General features: G+C 40.8%; 1 protein-coding gene across 3 annotated transcripts in view; it reads left to right on the top strand.

The window, feature by feature from the left end:
- The window catches only part of LOC132795219 (protein Wnt-4), a 110,498-nt gene that overhangs the window by 68,635 nt on the left and 21,555 nt on the right, over positions 1-20,308 (top strand). The window contains exons 4-5 of one of the 3 annotated variants that reach the window (XM_060805824.1): positions 7,290-7,507; positions 7,575-7,753. The exons of 1 other annotated variant lie outside the window; for it this stretch is intronic. In XM_060805824.1, the coding sequence (XP_060661807.1) occupies positions 7,740-7,753 (14 nt within the window). In that variant the 5' untranslated portion in view covers positions 7,290-7,507; positions 7,575-7,739. Of the gene's footprint in view, positions 1-7,289; positions 7,508-7,574; positions 7,754-17,514; positions 19,607-20,308 lie in introns of those variants that run through there. One more of the 3 variants, XM_060805816.1, reaches the window with a different exon arrangement.

Below are 20,308 nucleotides of genomic sequence, written 5' to 3'. Positions count from 1 at the left end.
GGAATGTTCAATGGGCCATCGCAGTGTATACTCTAAGAGTCTAAGAGCTGGCGTCGGCACTTGCTGCCGCTGTTGCTGTGGCTGCTGCCCATATTCCCATGAATGTGAGCAAACAGAGCCAAAACAGAGATTTTAGCGTTTTGCCGACTGTTTGTCCAATACATTTCTCAATTCCAATTCTCAATTCGCTGATGCGTTTTATGAACGCGTGCAGCACACTGATCCAAATGCAAACAATGGCATTCTTAACCTTTTCCCAACCTTCAACTACCTGGCCCCGATTTCAGACCGGAAAAATGTAAAGAAGCCTAGCCCAAAGGCTACAGAATATAGGGTTAAGATGTGATGTGGCGCGCGCGCGCGTTCTCTCGTGAGTTTTCCTCAAATCTAAACACAAACAATTAAAGATCCAACAATTTTTCCGTTTCTATTTTTTGGGAATTTGTTAAAACAACATCACGGCGAATGCACTTTTTTACTTTTGCCGTTAATGGCTTAATTAGGCATCCCTTTTTTTTGTATGTGTGTGTTTCTTCCCCTTAGCTTGCTCGGTGTGTGTGTGTTTTTTTTTGGCTGACAAAATATTTGCCTGGCCTTTTGACAGCTGTCAAGTGGCGAACCGTAACGTAGCGTTTAATTTTGGGGGAAGAACTCCAAATATATGCGTATCCTTAAACCTCAGACTCTATGCCTATGCAAATTTGCCTAAGCACTTTACGTGTGGTTGTTCTCTTTGTTGGTGTTGTTGTTGTTTCTGTTGATGCTCAAGTTGATCCAGGAAATACCATTTCAAGAGATACTTTTACTCATCACATGCATAATACGCTTGGCAGCACTCGAAATGAAATTTGCACTAATCTCTGCACATGTGTGAGAAGGATCGTTGACTGACTGAACAGCAGGATGTGATTTTCCAATGATTAACTTTGATGAAAAAGATTTAAGAATTGCGCAGAGATTGATAGTAGGGCGAACACACGCATTCCCCTCTCTTTCTCTAGGTATGTACATCTCTCTCCCTTTTTGGGTTATCTTTAAGTGAAGATCGCCGCTATTACGATCGATCGTTGTGTGTTGTTCTTCTTGAGTTTCTATTTCGTTGCGACTCATTCATAAAAATGGCCAGCTACAGAGTTGACAATGTTGCTCAACTAAAGATTGAGATGCATAAAGATAAGCAAGATATTAGATTTAATGAGCTAAGAGCCTTGCCTCCGTTTAGCCAATGACATATACGAAAGACACACAAACGTACAGAACAAGTTCGTCGATTTGTGTTTTGCGTTTGATTCTGAGTTTGTCTCTCATCGTGCTGATGCTGCTGCTGTTGTTGCTGCTAGGCAAAAGTATCGATTGCAGTTGGTAAAACTAAAAGTCGGCTCAGCACAAAACTGGTACTCGGCCAGCTTCACCTGGGACGGAGTTTTGTTTTTTTTCACACGCGGCAGGTACAACAACAACGAGAGAGAAATGAGAAAAAGAGCGAGACGCAGAAGCGGCAACAACTTTGGCGGTCCTTTTCCAGGAAGTTGCGCCTGGCGTGCGCGCGCCGCATCTCGCAGCTGCCAGTTCTCATTCACGCGACTCGCTGCTTGCTGCTTGCTGCAACGTGTATGTGAAGTTTTATGCAAATTAAGCGGCAGCAACAACAGCAACAGCAACGAGCTGCTGCATCCAAGTGGGTTTTAGCCTACTTTATGGTCATCGCTCAGTCTCAGTTTTAGCCCCGGCACTTGTCGCTGTCCAGCAAAGAGCAAAACTGTTTCGTATCTGCTCTGCTGCTCTGTTGTTGTAGGTACTTGTACTGTGTGGCACTTAAGCGGTACCCGTTTTATGCAGCCAAGAAGTATCATCTGTGTATCTGCATCTGTATCTGTAACAGCATCCGTATCTGCATATGTATATCTTTTACCTTTTTGTTGTTGTCTATTAGCGCAACACACACACACATATGTTCCCTCTCTTCTCTTGATCTCTGTGCGCTTCAGCGGATTTAGCTTAATTTAAATCCAAATCTTTTTGCATGTTATTGGCAGCAGGTCCTCAATCCTCCCTCTCCTCCACCTTCAAGCAACATCCTCTATTTCCATTGTACTCTATTTAGTGCTGTTTTGATCTAGGGCCAGTTCTTAGGGCTTGAGGTACTCGAAATTGAACTATTTCATAAGGCATAAGCCGTAGGCGATTTCCGTAATGCTTTGTGCAACACACAAAACTTGACATTTTCCTTTCTACTTTACTCATTTTTCGCATTAAGATGAAAACACTCGAGAGGATACCTAAACAAGTGGAAAACGAAATGAAAGCAAATTATATTATGTGTTGCAGCTTAAATTTATGTAATTTAGATTTTGCAATGAATGTGCATAAAAATAGAAAATAAATAATGTATTCAACTATAGATAACAGTTTGTATTTTAAGAAACTTTCACTTGCATTTCCTGCTCAATTAAGTATTGATTTAAATTTTGCTTTTTTGCACTTTGACAAGCCTTTAGCTTGCGCTATCTAAATATTGTCTTTTCCCATAGCGATTGCAAACGCATTTCGCACAATCGTCGAGCAATTAGTAATTTATGGCTGCATGTTGCATGCTTCAGCCACTTGCAACTTTCTTGTGTTTATAACAACAATCGAGTTGTGTGCGCAACCAATAATGGTTATTAATAAAGACATGTGTACTCTGGTCATAAAACTGAAAACTGAAAATGCAAGCATTCATAAAACACAAAAAAAAGTCAGATAGCAGTTACTAGATACAGCTAGAGATATGCGTGTGTCTTCTTTGAGGTACTCAAAAGTCAATGTTGTGGCTGGTTGCGATTGTGGAGAACACACCCACTTTCAAAACAATGCACCGCGGTTCCCCCTTCGCCCCTCCGTCCAGAGCTCCACCTGGGATATTGCTGCTGCTATCGGGCTATCTTTCCTTCTCATAGAGAGTGCGAGTGCGACTTTGAGTTTCAGTTTGGAGTGTGACAGACATTCTGTCAGAAGAGTATCACAATTCAATTAAGATTTATATTTTGTTGTTAAACAATTTGTTGTTGTTATTGTTTGCCAGTCAGTATATACTCTCTTTTTACTCATATAGTTGATTTCGATGGGAAAGCGATGTTGCCGCAAAAGGAGCCACAATTCGAATGTTTCTTGTTGACTTATTTTTCATTTTTCCACATTTCCAACAAACGAGTGAAATTCCTGGAAAAGCGTTTGTGCGGCAAACGCTCGAGTATCGTTTCAACTGCCAATGTTTAATGACAATTACTCCAGTTCTGTAGCGTGGGAGCTCCTCTCTAGACCCTCGACTCCTTATCTTAGCGTGGGAGTTGAAAATAAAAAAAAAAAATACAAAATAAAAAAACATAACTCGCTTGATATCTTGAAGCTGTTGGTATTTATGACTGTGATTATTTAATTAACGCATGCTAATTGCTTCACCGAAAAAAAAAGGAAAAACGAAAATAAATATGAATAAAAAGTGAGGTAATAATTTGAAATTTGTCGACTACTTAATCGAAACGTGCAAAATTATTAATCGACGACTAATTTCGCAGCTCAATTGAACAAAGTTTTTACATTAAACAAAAGATAAGAGAAGAAGCAGCAACAACAACAACAATGCCAAGGCAGCAGCCAACATCAAGAGCAATCGAAATGCTGTCTGCTCGTTTTGTTGTTGCGCAATAAAAATTCATTTCAATTCGTTTACGCGTAATGAAATGGAAGTCATATAAAAGTTGCCCCTCTCTCTCTCTCTCTCCTTTCCCCTCCACACTCAGCAAGGAGCGCGACTGTGACCGAGAGTGGGACAGTTATTGAATGTATTTGCTGAGTATATCTGGCAACTTGTCCAGACAAAGTTGTTGTCCAGCTGCCGTGCAAATGATGTGATCAGCAGGAGGGTGGGGAAAGGGGGGGACCACAACGGTAGTAAGCGGCCAAGGGGGAGGCTGGGGGATTCCGCATCAAATCACATTATTACGAGCATTTTGTTGCAGTCCAGCTTCAGCATCAGCTTCAACTTCTGCTTCAGCTACATCTGTGGCAGCTTCTTTGCATTTGATTGTTTTTGCTTTTGCGTTTTACTTTTCTCTTTTGTTGTTGTTTTTGCTTGGTGAATTTGTTTTAGCTTGTTTCCCCCCTCAGCGAGTTGTTTATCGCGCATTGTGGAGGCACTAAAGGCAAATATTGTATCGCTCTCCCTTGCTCTCCCCTCCCCCTTCCCTCCCCCTCTTCATCGCTACTACCCTCTTGCTCCTGGCGTATGTGTATGTGTGTGTGTGTGTGTGTGTGTGATGAGTGTGGTGAAGAAGCTTTAATGGAATCTCGTCATAAATTCAAATTTTATTACTGCTCATATTACTGCCGTGCTCACAGAGACAGACACTGCCCCTCCCCGTCCTCCCTCCAGCCCCCCTTCGCGTACTCTCCTGCATACAGACAACAAACTTATATGGCAATGCGATGCGAGTGTAGTATATATAAACATACGACATTCAGTTGAGTGTACATATGGCCAAAGACCACGAGACTCAGACTGAGAATGAGTGAGAGAAAGAGAGAGAGCGCCCAAAGGGGCACAGTGGTTGTCAATGGATCAAATGAGATACAACTATCAAATTAGCGAATAAAAATGGTAGAAGAAAGTTGCAATAGAAGCATAGAAAGCAAGAGTTAAAATTGATACCCAGTGATTTTAGAAAGATTTAAACTTTTAAATTGATTGGGCATTATTTCTAATATTAACAAATTAGGAAGGCAAATTATTGACAGTAAAAATTGTATCAAATCGCATATATTTATATAAAATATATGGGAATTTTGATAAAATCAATTGATCATTTTAAGCTTAAAAAGTATTTTCACCACTAATAGGCATTAGTAATTTATTATAATTATATAATTTATTATTATTAGTCAAATATGGAAAGGAACAGAGTTTCTGTATGTTTTAACTAATTTTCATTCAATAATTTGTCTGACAATTCATTCAACTTCTTCTAGCAATTGTTTTTCTACCTCAGCTTATTCATCAGCAATAAACAGAATTGCACAACAATGTCACATTCCATTTTAAAGTTGCATTATCTTTAACTTAAGCCCAGAACTGAAACTAAATTTAGTTTGCTTTCAACAATCGACAACCCTAGAGTTTGAGTGTCGTAGCAAATAGCTTTTGGCTGCAGGCCAATTATAATTGTATGGGTGCCACTGTGCAAACAACATAAGCAGCGCGCTTCAATCACGCGCAATTAATCTGCTCAAAATCCTTTTATAGATAATCACACACAATCTCAGTCACACACACACACACATACACATACACACAGAGACAGACTGAAAGCTCTGTGCTTGGCCAGAGAAGAGTATCCTATGCAGTTTTACGACAATTGTTATTGTTATTGAGGCATTTTCGAAATGAACAATTTCAACGCTGACGATGACGCTGAATGACAACAACACAACAACAGCAACAATAACAGCGACGACAGCAAACTCCGACTAAGGATGGGGCACGAGCACAAGGTACATGTCAATGGCAACGTGGAGACGTCGATGAGGATGACGATGACGATGATGACGACGACGTCGCCGCCGCATGCATCATAATAATAAAACACACACAGACAGACGGACAGACAGAGAGACAGATAGACACTTGGACATGGCGAGGACAACATTGTGGAATGCAACGCAAAGGATGGCATCGAAGGAGTAAGAGCAAGTGGCAAGAGGAAAGGGGGTATCGGAGGTATTGTGATGATGAGCTGAAGTTGTGGAGCGCCCCGGGCGGTTCTAAAAGCGTCAACGCAAATTAGCAGCAAAGTGTAAATTGGAAATGCTTTTTTTGGTGCACCCCACACAGACAGCGAGACAGAGACAGTCGAGCGAGAGAGAGAGGGAGATAAAGACAGATGTGGCAGGACTGTGTGTTGGCTTTTAGGGCCTTTAATTAAGTTGTTATTTGGCCGGCTGATTAGAGGCAGCATTTTTTTGTGCTTTGCGCCTTTAATGGATTGAACTCGTATGCGGCTGATCAATGAGTTCAAGAAGCAGTTTCCCCTCTTCACTCCACTATCAATGCGTATCATCGGCACAGTTGTAAAAATGTCAAATTTGTATAAGTTACAGCCAAGCTCTAGGTCCGAGGGGTTATGCTCTAGTCGTCGGCAGCAGTCAACCAATTTTATGATCTACAAATTGCTGCTGCGTTTTTTTCCTTTGCTGTGTTTGTGCTTTGCTTTTCCAGCATGTGGTTCGATAAATTTTCAAGTTGCCAATAATAAATTAATTGGCCAAACACACACAGAAAAACAAAAAACTTGCTACTCTGGTTGGGGAGACTCGCGAGCTTCTCGAGCTGTGTTAAAACGGTGTGTGGTCCACAGCTCTTGGTTCATCTGCTCATCTGTTCAGCTGTTCAGCTGTTGAGCTCTGATCATCTGTGTAGCCTCTGGTTTTTAGCATTTTGCGTCGTCGTCGTTGAAACTATGACAAATATATTTCAAATTGTCTCGGAGATTCCGCTCTTTATTTATTTGTCTGTCTCCGTCTCTGTGTCTTTGTGCGTTTCTATTTCTTCATTAAGTTTTCATCAGTGATATTAATTATTCATGTCTTAATATCTTCATATCGCATATATTTATTTGCTGTCGATTTGTTTTTCCTCTTTTGCCTCTTCGTTTCTATGTCATTTAATATTTATAATTTAATCTTTTTTTTTTGGGCTCTACTCTCTCATATGTGTTGATATTTCACGAGTTAATAACTTGATTAAACTAACGTTTTTTTCGTCTTCATTTAATATTTATTTCCAATGTCTTGCTCATTGGATATCCCCCTCTTAGCGCTGTGTGTGGGAATTTGAGTAGACCAACAACAACAACAAAAAAAACATATTTCAGCCAAGCTAAAATCTCCATAAATTTAATTAAGCTCAAATGGCAATACTCTAGTCACTCGTCTAAACGTTTGTTAAAGTTCACTTCAGTTCAGTTCGGTGACGTAAATATGCAAAAATCAAAATATATAATAAATAAATGCTGGAAATTCCTGTTGGAGTTTGAAAGGAAAAGATGACATTTTAAACAATTTTTATTTTTAAGTGTTTTACGCAATTTAATAAACAATTTCTAATTCTCATATATATTAAATAAATGAATAAAAATTCCTGGAAATTCCGATTGATGTTAGATTGAAGTACAAATATTAACGACGCTGACATTTTAAATAATTTTTATTTTGAAATGTTTTCCCCAATATAATAAGCAATTTCTCATTCGCAGCGTTGCAGTAACTCTGAAATTCCTCAGTTCTAATTAAAAATCCATAAGCACTCACAACAACTTCTCTAAATTAAGTCATAAAAACACACAAATTGATTCATAAAACACAAAAATGTCAGCAAAAGCAACAGCAAAAATGCTGCTGGCTACTTCAGAGTCTCACTCTCTGTGTATCTATCTCTTGGCCCTATAAAACTGCCCCCGAGAGTCAGAGTCAGGTAATGAAATGCATACAACTTAATAATCCGAAATCAAATAAAATGCCAAATGTTTTTATTTCAACAGCTACGCTCATTTTGTGCCCACTTCGCCCAAGTCGAAGCTGAAGTCGAAGTCGAAGTCGAAGCCAAGCAGCTCAAGAGGCCCACAAAATATATGCAAACCGTTTATATTAACGAGCCCACACAAATGCATACACATAACATATGAGAGTGTATCTCAATCTAACAAATGCTGACTGCGCGGTATGTCGATACAATTTTTGCATATTCATTAGATGTAAATGCCAAAAACTTTTAGTCCCGTTTATCGTCTATCGTTGGTGGCCCAAAGCATTTATTTCATATTAATAAGCAATTTTTTAAACTCTGCTCGAAATGTTATGAAGCTGACGATTACCTTAAGACCATAATCGTTAGCATATCTTTAAAATGAGCTTAACAAATAAGGCTTAGGCCACATATAATCAGCTAATGCCCTGCTAATGTTCGATATCTTATGACATAGCTTAGGTTTCCATTCAATTTTAAATTACCTTCATATAAATCAACAGATCAACAAAGGGGTGAATAGGAGTCTTACAATTTCTTGGCTTTCCATATTTTAAATTTCTTCCATAAAATTACAAAATAAACAAATAGGTTTAATGTCTTCTTACATTTATTTTCTAATTCAACAAATTCAAAATTCGACAAATTATTGATGTTTTACATTCATTTAGTTTTTCACTTATTTTGCCTAATTTTCAAAAAGATACTTTATTTCACTGCTTGTCATATGTCTTATGATATTTTCCTGACGTTTCAAATTTCCTTCAATGAATCAATCAAGATCAGCGAATAGATTTATTATTGCCTATTCTCACTCCTTATCAACAAATTCACAATTGGTAGTTTAATAGAATTCGACAAATTAGATATGTTTTCTCTTCCTTTTTAAATAATTTCCAGCATTACACTTTAATTTGCTTCTTTTTAGATGTCTAATAAGATAGCTGGATTTTTCAATTTTAAATTTCTGGTTGATTTTAGCCTAACCCTTAACCCTTCAACAAATTTACAAATGATTTATGTTTTACATATTACTTTCATATTTCTTTTTGCATAATTTCCAAAAAACTAAAACTTATTTATCTGATTGCCAGACAGAAATGATCGTGCTTGGTATCTTTACCATATGACCCTAATTATTATCATTGTTGTATCTAATTTGTTCTATATGTTGATAAGCTCTCCTTGGTTTCTATTTCGACAACCTTTGATTTGGACACACCTTGAGGCGTCGTCATCTTCATCGTTGTCGATTGGCCTCTCCCCCGTTTTTTTTTTTTTTTTGAGTTCTCAGTGTTGTGTTGTGTGTTTGGTTTTGTTTTCGTTCGTTGTATTTATTTATTTAGTTAAGTTGCATATTTTATTCGATTATTTTTCATATCGAACATATCGAGCGCTTCGGCTGCTAATTAAAAAATGTTGGTTGACAGTTATTGTTATTTAGCCACATATCATGGCATTTCATTGGGAATTCCAGGGCTCCAAAGAGTTGCCCACCAGTTGCGTTTTTTTATGCTTAATTGAGTTATTTAAATAAATTATTTGGCCAAAAACGGAGGCAGCCAGCCAATGAGCCAGTGAGCAGCCAGCGAGGGACCACTTCGAATTAATATCGCGTTGTCACACAAAAGTCAAACGTCATTTAACAAATGTTGATATGTTAATATGAATGCAAAACAGAAATCAAACGAGGGTCGTCTCACAAGTTATTAAATACCATCTTAGAGGAATCTTTTGCCTAAATAGATTTTCCAACTTCTAAAGTTGCCCTCGTTGAGCTTTCAGTTTTGAATATGGTCAAAAAGGAAAAAAAACAAAACAGCAGCAGCAGCAGGAGTGAGGGGAAATAACAAAAACAATAGTCCGCTATCGCTTAACAAATGTGTGTGCGTTTCTTGTGGTTATTGTTGTTGTTGTTAACTGCATTTTAGTTTCAGTTTCAATTTTAAAGCGATTATGTTAATGCTCGAAACGAGTTTCCAATCAGCCATTACCATTAGCGTTTCGTTGCGTTGCTTTTGCTTTTGCTTTTGCTTTTGCTGCGTCGCTGTCAGAAAATTTATGGCGCTGCCTCCGGAATGGGCCCAGTTTTCAATTACCGCATCTCGACCCCGCCATTCGACCCCCGACGTTGTGCCAACAAACATTGCCATTGCAGCAACAACACTGGATTCGAATCGGAATACGGAATACGGAATACGAATCTGTAGCTGTAGCTGTAGCTGAAACTGAAGCAAATCCAAATTAATTTTCCGTTTTTCACGAACAACTTAATTGGCAATATGTGCACCAATTAATGGACCAAGGGAAGTGCACGCCAACACGCTTGAGGCCAGAGGACTCGCAGTTGCCAGTTAGCAATTGAAGACCATGTGTAAGGGTGAAACTGGCTAAAAGTTACACTTGTTTTCTAGTTGAAAAGAGCAGCAGTAGCAGCGGGCTCAACGGGCGTATACGCAATGTACAATAACTGGACGTGAACAAGCTTTCCCTTTGCAGAAACTGACTGCCACTGTTTCTAATTTAAGCGAAACATCACGTAAACAATTGAGCAACAATTGGTAGAGGGGAGATGTCAGTCAGCAGGGGAAGAGCGAAGGAGGGAAGGAGGCTGGAGAGCAACTTGCGGCTGGATTGTGCAAACACAAATTCAGAGAACAGTCGAGCGACCTGGACAATTCATCAGCAGAGCGGCAGAGCGTGGCCTTGGGGGCAACACAGCACCAGCAACCACGCACAAAATGCACTCTAAGCAGCAACCAACTCGCACTCCCCCGGCCCCCTGCAAAAAAAAAGCTAATTGTTTTGATATGTAAACCGAAAGCAGAACCAAAAATCAACACGCAGCGCAGTGTTGAGTGGAGTAAGGGGAAAGGGAAGGGGAGTGGTTGAAGGTACTGCGACCGTTGCGCTCAAGTGCAGCAGATTGCCAGGCATCTCGCTATCGCTCTCTCTCTCTCTCTCTCTAGCTCGCTCTCACTCTCGTCAACCCCCCTGGCAACACACACACAGGGGTACAGGCTGCTCACTGCTCACAGCTCTCGCTGCTCGTTGAGCATACGACGCGTGTTGCACGCCCTCGCCGAGGCAGCATTGTTGTTTAGTTCCCAGTTGGTGCCCTGCCTCATTGAGCATGGTTATTGCCAAGCTTTTTGTGCTAATTAGCCACGCTGCTTCATGGTTATTAAGATTGCGTCAAGTGTACCGGGGCGCAGTCAGCGTTGCACTTGCTACCCGATCTCTCCCACTCTCCCCCTTCCCATCTCAGCATCTCTGCATCTCTCATTCCCACAAGCCACCAACCGAATTGGCTGTGGCTGCTGCTGTGGCTGTGGCTATGAGTTTTGTGCTTGCTGCATTGGCAGACCCTGCAGGCATTTCGCATTTTGCATGCAGCATCCACAAGGACACACATACAAGCTGTAGGTTTAGCTATAGCTGTGGCTTGGCTTATTATGGCGCACGCATCCTTCAACTTCAGTCATCCTCATCGTCATCGTCATCATCATCAGCAGCAGCGTCGTCATTATTAGCGTTGTGGTCCGAAGTGCGCTTGAAATGGGTGATGGTGCCATGAACAGATTGTTGAATAGAAACAGAGCGGCAACGAAATTGCGACGCACTGCCGAGACCTGCAACATTTGTAAGCAGCAATACAAAACTTCTAGAAATTTCCATTGTTGCATTTGTTAGTGTTGTCGTGCTGCAAATATTTAATTATCCAATTGTGCGTAGTATTTACTTACTTGCACTTTCTCATGCGTGTTCAAATTTCCCTTTCTTACCATATTATTTATTGTATTTAATTTAGATTTCTCGTTTTGCTCTTCAAGCAAGAAAACCTAAAAAAAAATTAAAAATGATTTTAACGCCATCTAGTGGCGGCATTTCTACCACTTGTACATCTGTTAAGTGCGGAGCAGTTCTGTTATTGCAGCGTTAATATACAACAGCTTAGCAGAGTCACAAACCTTTGCCGTTAACGTTGCCTGTATACTCTGTTAAGATTGCTGGCGCCATCTACACAGTTATCAAAGCAGCTGCTTAATTTGTATGCGCAGCTCAAAAGTATGCTGCAATTTTCATGATATAAACTCCATTTGGATTCCAATTGCAGTGTGAAAGAATGCAACCGATAATTTATTTCAGTAATTCACGTTAATTTAAAAAGAATGATTCCACTTGGTACAAAATTTATAATTTTTACTATCAGTTTTAATTAGCATTACTAAACTTCTTGGCACATTTCAATAAATATGCTTAAAGCCTTTTTAAGTGGATTTGAAATTATTTCCAATATTTGTTGATGGAGGCTTATTGTTTTTTGAACCATCGACCCTAATATGACTGCTCTCGTTTTTCGAAACCCTTATTAATTGAGTGTTGCACGCGCCTGCTGGCTCTCAACTCGGTTTTTTGTTTCACATTTCCCCGCAGGCCACGACGATTCGCTTGTTGTTCAGTTTGGGTTCGTAAAGCAGTGCTAATTAAGCGTAGCCTGTGATACTTGAAATCCGCTTTAATTGAATCAAAATTCAACAACATTTAAACAATATTATAGGACGCATTACAAATTCTGTTGGCGTCGGGCAATGAGGCAAAAGTATAGCTGAGCAAATTTTTCGCTTGCGCCACATTAAACACACAAACTGTTTTGGGTGGACTCCAGAGGAGTGTTCAGAGGTGGGAGAGGCGCAGCCATTTGACAACATCATTGGCAGCCGTGCTCCTGCCCAGCAAACACCCTCCACCCCACCCCACCCGGCCACACTCAGCCATCGGCGCGGGGCTGATTAAATTGCTAACTGTGCGAGTACTCTCGAGATGGCAGGCGCCTTTGTTGGTTCCCTTTGTTCCCAGAGCTCGTCGATATACACTCGCACTCGCTAAGTGTTGAAAGGAGCCAAAAGTTTTAGCCAAATGTGTCTAGCTGCCATTCCACTGCTGCTACCTTAAGTGGACCTGTGCCTGCTTTATCCTCATACACATGCCGTGTCCGTATCCTTGCCGACGCACTCGTAAAAGCGTAAAACTATTTATGGATATTTGGCGCATAAACAAGCTGACCTTAGGAACGGGACACACACACAAACGGTAAACCCTGAGGGGAAGGCTTTAAGAAATGTTTGCGTTTATTGAATTGCTTTGATGCTGTTTGCGTGCAAAGTAAACTCGCCAAATCTAAGCATTTCCTGTAGCATACTTTTCGGGTTGTCTAACGCCTGGCAAAAAAAGAAATTGTAATTTTGAAATTAGACTATTGAAACCCTTTTGGTGGCATTAAGTCTAGTCTCTGGCATCGAGTTGAACTTTCTCCCGAATCGAAAGTGTTTTGCAGGTGAAAATCCTTGCGCATAAAGTTGCAGCCAGCCAACGTTCATAAGCAGCTTAAAGTGCTTCGCGGCTTATCGGCTGCTTAGCAGACATTGCAGAGCTAAAGAGAGCTATGCGAGTTGTGACCCCCGTTGTGCTTGCCACAGAATTGTGGCACAATTAAGCTGCTGCTGCCGCAGTAGAAGATCATTTTCATATGCCCCGAATGATGAGTGGGATTGAATGTGTTTTGTTTATGCTGCTGCCGCTCATAACTTGTCATAAGTTTGACAGCAGCCGTCGCAGCGATGCGGGCTTATTGTAGATGCAGAGATGCAGATGCGGAGAAGGGAATGGGAGATGGGAATTTGAAATTGGAATTGATATTGGAGTTGGTATTAAAGTACAGAGAGAGCGGGAGCGGGAGCGGGAGCAGGAAGCTGCCAGAGCCCATAGTTGTGTTCCCACATAGTTTTTGAATTGCAAAATATAAATGACGCACTAATTGCAGCGAGTGCCTTAAAAATTCTTCTTCTTCTTCGCCATCGTCGACGTTCCCAATTGAGCCAGGGCCATAAAAACGCCGAGAGGAAAGAAACCAACAAAACAAATATTACAAAAAGATGAAGAAGACGTGGATGAAATGATTGTGGTGTATAGAAGAAAGAACCTGCCGGCCATTTAATGGCATTTTATGGCGCACAAAGCAATTGGCTATGAAATTAATTTCGAGAGCAAAAAAAACTTAACTGAACTGAACAGAACGGCATCAGGAACTGAAGTTAATGTCGCATGCAACGCGACGACCCGCAACAAGCGGCAGCAGCAGCAGCATCAGTACTTGCCTCACAACGTGTGTGGCATAGAACAACTATTCACTCAGTACTCAGTACTCACTATTCACTCTATTCAGCATTCAGTAGTCGGATGTATTATCGTACCTGGGCGTACTCAGGAGGAAGCCGTCGCCAATGGAGCTCCCTTTGAAGTTGGTCGCAGGCATTAATGTGGCTCCTTCTGCTTTGATGTGACTGCGCGCGCGTTTCGTGTAATCATGAATATCTATACATAAACTATATAAATTAAAAGATGGCAGCATCGGGAGCACCATCGGGAGCATTGAAAGCGGAACGCATCATAATGGGAACATCAGGAGGCGCCTAGTCGCCAATTAAGAACTAAGAATAGATGTTGACCACTTCACATGATTGAGCGATTCAGGCCAGCAAACTGAGTAAGACAGCAAGCAAAACAACAGGTAATAAACTAAATTGGAGGAGACTTTGATACCCTGTAAAAGATTTAGAGTAAGATATCAACATCTTCTCTCTACTCACTTTCAAGTTGAGCATACTCCTTTGCTTCTTAGTTCTACAGAGCATTTTGAGAACCGACAGCCGACAGCAAAACAAGACGTCATTAGTGGCAGGTGTCTGTAAAAATGTTTAGACTTGGCCAGTGTTTGATTTGTGTTGCTTTTCTTTAGCATCTCTCGCATCTCTCAGTTTTTTAACCAAAAAAATTGCCTTTTCATAAACAATACGCAAAGAAAACTTTTTCTTCTGCTACTTTCGACAGCAAACACAGGAAATGTGCTACAACATTTTCAAATTTTCAATTCAAGTGGACACATTTGGAGTGCGCAGAGGGGAACATGGAGGGGCGGGGAAGCAAACGTTGGCCACTTCAAAGGCCACTCGACAGTTGGCGACAATTAGCCAAAAAATTGAAAAGTTAGGTGGAGTTAAACGGTTCGCTGGCATACCATTGACGCATTAGAACCACATTGAACTGAAGCGATCTGTTCTGTTTTTCGGGGTTTGAGAGGGCAGTTTGAGCAGTTGTCAAGGCGTGATTAGCATGACAACATTTTGGACATTGCAATTTTACGCTACATTTAACATTCGGTAATCGACGTCGAGCTTATAAAGGTTGCGCAGGCATTTTCATAATTGCAGTTGCATTTACTTCGGGGCAGTTTAGACAAAAGGGTGACTTTTGAAATAGGGGACAATATTTAAAACGAACAATATTTTCAAAATGAATGCCAATGTTTAAAATAAGCCAATTTTGGGCAAAAGATTATTTATGAAATATTTATTTTAGATGTAAAGAAGATGATATAGACATGTTCATCTGTCCATCTGTTTGACCGTGTCAACACTTGTTATATCATTATACCAAATATACATTATGGTATATTTCAGTACTTTTTTATATAGTGTTTTAGTATATTTGATTGATTACATCGCGATGCATCGCATAGTTTTGCTTTAATTGGGAATTGAATTGAAATGTATGGCTAGTGTTTAATGCAGAACTAGTTTGTTATTATAGCTTATGTTTTATAGAAAAATTGTCATTATTAGGCTTATCAATTTGATATCTTAGTTTTTCTGCTTTTGCACCATAAAGTATGCAATAAATAGCTCAAATAATGTAAATACATTTTCAAAAGAGAAACCACTAAAAACTGATTGTTAAGTTGTTAAAAGTATCTCGAGTGCAACTTGGCACTCGATACAGATGTTGTATCTATTTTGGAATCATGTCAAAGTATTAGAGATCATCAGGTTTAAGCATATTATTCGGCTGACATAGATGTGAACAATCGTTAAACGCCAGGAAAACTATAAAAATAAACGAGCTGCGGGGCACACTGAAGATGCCAAGATGAAGATGAAGACGAAGATGATGTGTTTAGGTGCTTATCTGCTCATTGAGCTATTGGCACTTGAGTCAACCACAACCACAATAAGAAACACAAATACAGGCATTATGATCATACTTCATTTAATTTCCCTATCAGCGGTTTAAGCTTTGAGCTCATTGAAAATCATTAGGCCGCAATCACAATCGTATGTGGCCACAGGGTAGAGCTTTGAAAGTGCGCTTAAGTAAAAAGAAAACACTTGAGGAGCATTCACAATTCACCTTCAAAAGCAAAGAGAAAGAGAGAGAGAGATGTGTGTGAAAGAGTGAGATAGAGAGAGAGAGAAAGACACGGGCTCATTGTCAAGCCAATAAAAGCTGACTAAAAGAAGTCTTTGAGTCTACCCATTCCATCTTTTTGTTGGATAGTTATCAGCGGGGCGCCCAGCAGTCGACATTTTCGTGTAGTGCTCGAGGGAGGCATTGAGTGTAAGTAAAAGTAAATTAGATAAACGCCAGAGAACGCACAATCATGTCGTGTTTTGAGTGCGAGTACAAAATGTATCTGAGTAGCAAGCGTAATCGCACTAGACTTCTTCTATACACATGTGATATCAATGTTAAAGTGAATCTTAATTGAACCCAAACTGAAACGTCGCAGTCAACGCTGTCGATCAAAGCGTTTGCCGACGCTTCAGTCAGCATGTGATGATGATGATAATGATGATGATGATGATGATCGGGCCATGAGGAAATGTGCCTGGTCAGAGCTCAATGAAATTGACAAATGTTTGGACAAATAAACAAGCCGAATGATCGACGAACGACGCGACTATGATTTCTGCCTCATCCATCTCCATCTCTATCTCCTCTTCTACTTCTGCTTCTTATAGCTCTTCCTCTACTACAAGTGCTTCTTCTTGCTTGTTGTTTTTGTAATTACCTTGAGCAAATATTGACTGGCATACGGAATGCGCTTACGGTTTTGGGTCAAAAGTTGTAACTGCAATTTTTGCCTCATTTGCAGTCCCATAAAACACATCCCATGTCCAACCTCTAGAGAAGAGTGCAGAGTGTAGAGTGCCTTGCCCTTTTGGGTATGGGAAATGGGAATGCTGTTGACGCAGAAGAGAGAGAGAGAGAGAGAGAGAGAACAAAAGGTAAATAGCATATAGTAGAGCCGCGCTGACAACAAGTGGAAAAGTAGTTGTTGGCAATACTCAGACTTGGACTGTGATGGGATTTGCCCAAAGAGAAATGTGTGTAAGCAACACACATACGGAGATTGAGTGACTGATGGATGGATGGACGGATGGGTGGATAAACCAAGCAAACAACAGCTATGCGTTTATCTATGGATAAACATAGGCAATGCCTAGCCGAGGGATGTGCAGTAGCTGCAGCCAAAGCCACAATTACGCGCCTAGATAAAAATACAAATTAGCCACAAAATAAGGTGGAAAAAAAGATTCAAATTTCAACACACACAGATTAAATACTTTAAATAAATAAGGCACAAATTGCATAATTAAACACATACAAATCAAACTGCAAACTCATCCACATTAATCTCACTTTGAAGTGCATCATTTGGTATGCATATTAGTGTATTTCGCTGTTTTAAATGTGTCAGTTGAGCATGTGCGCTGATAAATAATGATTAGACAAATGGATGTCAAAAGTATGCAAGCAATTGACAAGTTGTCGTGATTATTAATGAACATGCTGGCCACAGATACATTTGTATCTTTTGCGTATCGCAAGAGGAGACTCCGACAGCCTACCACGGACTCTAGCTGCGCAGCAGCAAATATCTTCAGCATGCGCAACAACAACAACAACAACAACAGCAACGACAACTCCAAACATTATGTGCCTATCAGAGGCAGGCAACGAACACAAGGCACAAAAATACACGAGACACGAGAACGAAACGCACACGAGGCACACGAAGGCTGCTGCCGCCTGCTGCTGCCGCAATCGTCGCAGTCGTCAGTCGAGTTCCGAACGAGCTGTGGAACGCACGTGTGTGCCGCACACTCAAACAAAAAAACGCATTTGAAAGCGCATTCGCAATTTTGTGAGTTACACCAAAAAACTTCGAAGATACGAAGACGAATTCTCCTCAGAAGTTCGCGTGAATTTTTTGTCGTGCTGCCCCTGAAATCGGAAACGTTTTACTTCTGGTTTATTTCCTGGTCGAGATCGAATCCGTCGCGCGTTCGATCCCCAAGTCAAAGGCGCTTATGATACGTGGCCGGCCGGCCGGCCCCCGTTAAAATCGACAATTTTTTGTTACTCATATTAAAGACGCAGTCGGCGCTCTTTTTATCTGCCTGAAAAGCGAACAACAACAGCAACTGCAACAGCAACAACTAGAACAATAAGAGCAAACGAGGGGAACCTTTAAGCCTGTTTAGATGGATGGATCGGCGTGAGACATTGAGGCGGACGCGGCGCGTCGTCTGTTCAAACGGGTTTCGTTGCGCTCGATCAGTGGATATATCTACAAGCACAAGTCCGTCGAGTATCTGGTGTCTGGAATCGTTGGCCTTTTGATGTTGCGCCCTCAGCAGCAGCAGCAGCAACAGCAGCAACAACAGCGGCAACTCAGCAGCTCTAAACGTTTCCAGGAAGCCAACTGGATTGGCCAGGAGGCGGCGGCGGCTGCTGTTTTAAACCAAATAAATCAACATTCGATAAAGTGAAAAGAAACAACAAAAAAATATAAAAGGAAAACAAGAGAAAAGCGTTTGAAGTGCTCACGTGAAAATTTGATGAAAAAGTTTTGAATGCAAAGAAATATTTTTGGAAAAAACAAAATGTAGAAGCCAAGAATAATAAATGCGCGCAAATCAAACGAAAAGTATTAGGCAATCCAAATAAGTTCAGGAAAAGCAAAAAAAAGAAAACCAATTGGAAAAGAGCTAAATTCAACACACACAAAACAAATATATAAATCGAAATATATAACGCGATTATCAAATCATACATAATCTCAATAAAGCATTTACAAGTAAATTTTTTGATACGCCAAAACAGTCCCCAGTAATTAATATTAATAATAATAATAATAATTAAATAACTTTTGAGCATATACATATAAATAAATAAATATTTAATTAATTAGAACTTAGCATTTAGTAATTTATTAACTACAAAGTACGAGTACTTACAACAACAAATTACAACATCAACAAATTACGCCAAAAAAATAGACTTTAGCAGCAACCAAAATAAAAACAAAAAAGAAAATCATTTAGAAAAATCTCCGCTCTAAACTGATAAATAAGAAAATAAAAATAACAATATGCAAACGATATTTGTGAACGCTTTGCTGCTGCTGCAGTTGCTCTGTCGGCTGGGACGTTGCCAGGAGCAGCAGCTGTTGCTGCCGAGCATCGAGAGTGATCCAAGTGTGCAACAGCAGCAGCACAGTAGCAACATCAACAACAACAACAACCAGCAGCAGCAGCAGCAACAACATCAGCATCCGCATCAGCAACAGCAACTGCACAACAGCAATCCAAGCTTGAACAGCACGTTGCTTAACACGCTCCTCACCAGCACTGGCCAATTGGGAGCAGGCGTTGGAGTTGGACCAGGAGCAGCAGGCGGAGGAGTTGCTGGCGGCGGCGGCGTCGGCGGCGGAGCGATGATCAATCAATTGGGCGGCCTGGCGGGCCTGGGCAGCAGCACGGCGAGCGCACCAGCAGCCGGCAATGGCATGGGTCACGGCCTGGGCATCGGCATGGGCATGGGACATGGCATGGGACACGGCATGGTGGGACATGGGATGCCACATGGCGTAGGCCAACATGTGGGCCACGGCATGGGCATGCAGGGAGGACAAGGACAAGGTGGCGGACACTCGCATGGACATGCATTGGCTGGATTGGCCAATCTGGGCATCATTGTGAACAGCAAAGGATTGCAAGGCATGCAGGGAATGTCGAGCGGAATGCCAGGTGGCGTTGGCGTCGGAGGCTATGGCAGCACTATGCTTCAAACTGGCGTCGCAGGAGGCGTGGCAACTGCTGGAGCAGGCGGAGGCGGAGGAGGAGGCGGACTGGATAGCCCTTAGTGAGTAATTCAACAGCTATTGCATTTCGTATACAAACCGTTCACTTAATTGGACGGCATGCCACAAGTGAAATCTTATCATCAATTGAATGATGAAGATGCTCAACTTGCAGCTCGTCAAATTCTTTTGTCCTATTAAAAGCAGTCGAATCGAGGCTGGCTTGGGGGAGACATCGAATGCATTTTTTATGGCATTCTACTGAGACGGAGGCCAATTGTCATTGACTTGATGTTGTTGCTGTAAGCGCTTCAGATTGAGCCATCCACAAATCAACTTTTACTCTGCAATTACAACAAGCTATATATTTACATGTGTATCTTCAGCTTCAGCTCCCTCGCTTGCTCATCTATCTTCTGCTGACTTGACCCTGCTAGTCACTTGCGACCTTTGCTGCCATAAAAAACAAGATTTAATGCCCAAGATTTAACTTGCGAAACACTTTCCTTTAACTACATTTTTAATTCGAATCTAAAACGTAAATAATTCATTTTATTATACCCGCAGCCATAATGTAGAAGGGTATTATGCTATTGTGCCTATATGAAATATATGTGACATGCATAAGGAAACTTTTCCGATCCTATAATGTATATATACATATATATTTGCTGTTGCAGTCGATTTTTAGTTGCTTTGGTTGGCTATAGTATATTTGGCACTCAATAGTACATAATGGTATATCGATATACCAAATATAGCCA

The sequence above is a fragment of the Drosophila nasuta genome, chromosome 2L, assembly GCF_023558535.2.
Source record: "Drosophila nasuta strain 15112-1781.00 chromosome 2L, ASM2355853v1, whole genome shotgun sequence".
Lineage (NCBI taxonomy): Eukaryota > Metazoa > Arthropoda > Insecta > Diptera > Drosophilidae > Drosophila > Drosophila nasuta.
Note: the sequence above shows the minus strand (reverse complement) of the source record. Positions and strands in the feature narration are given on the sequence as shown.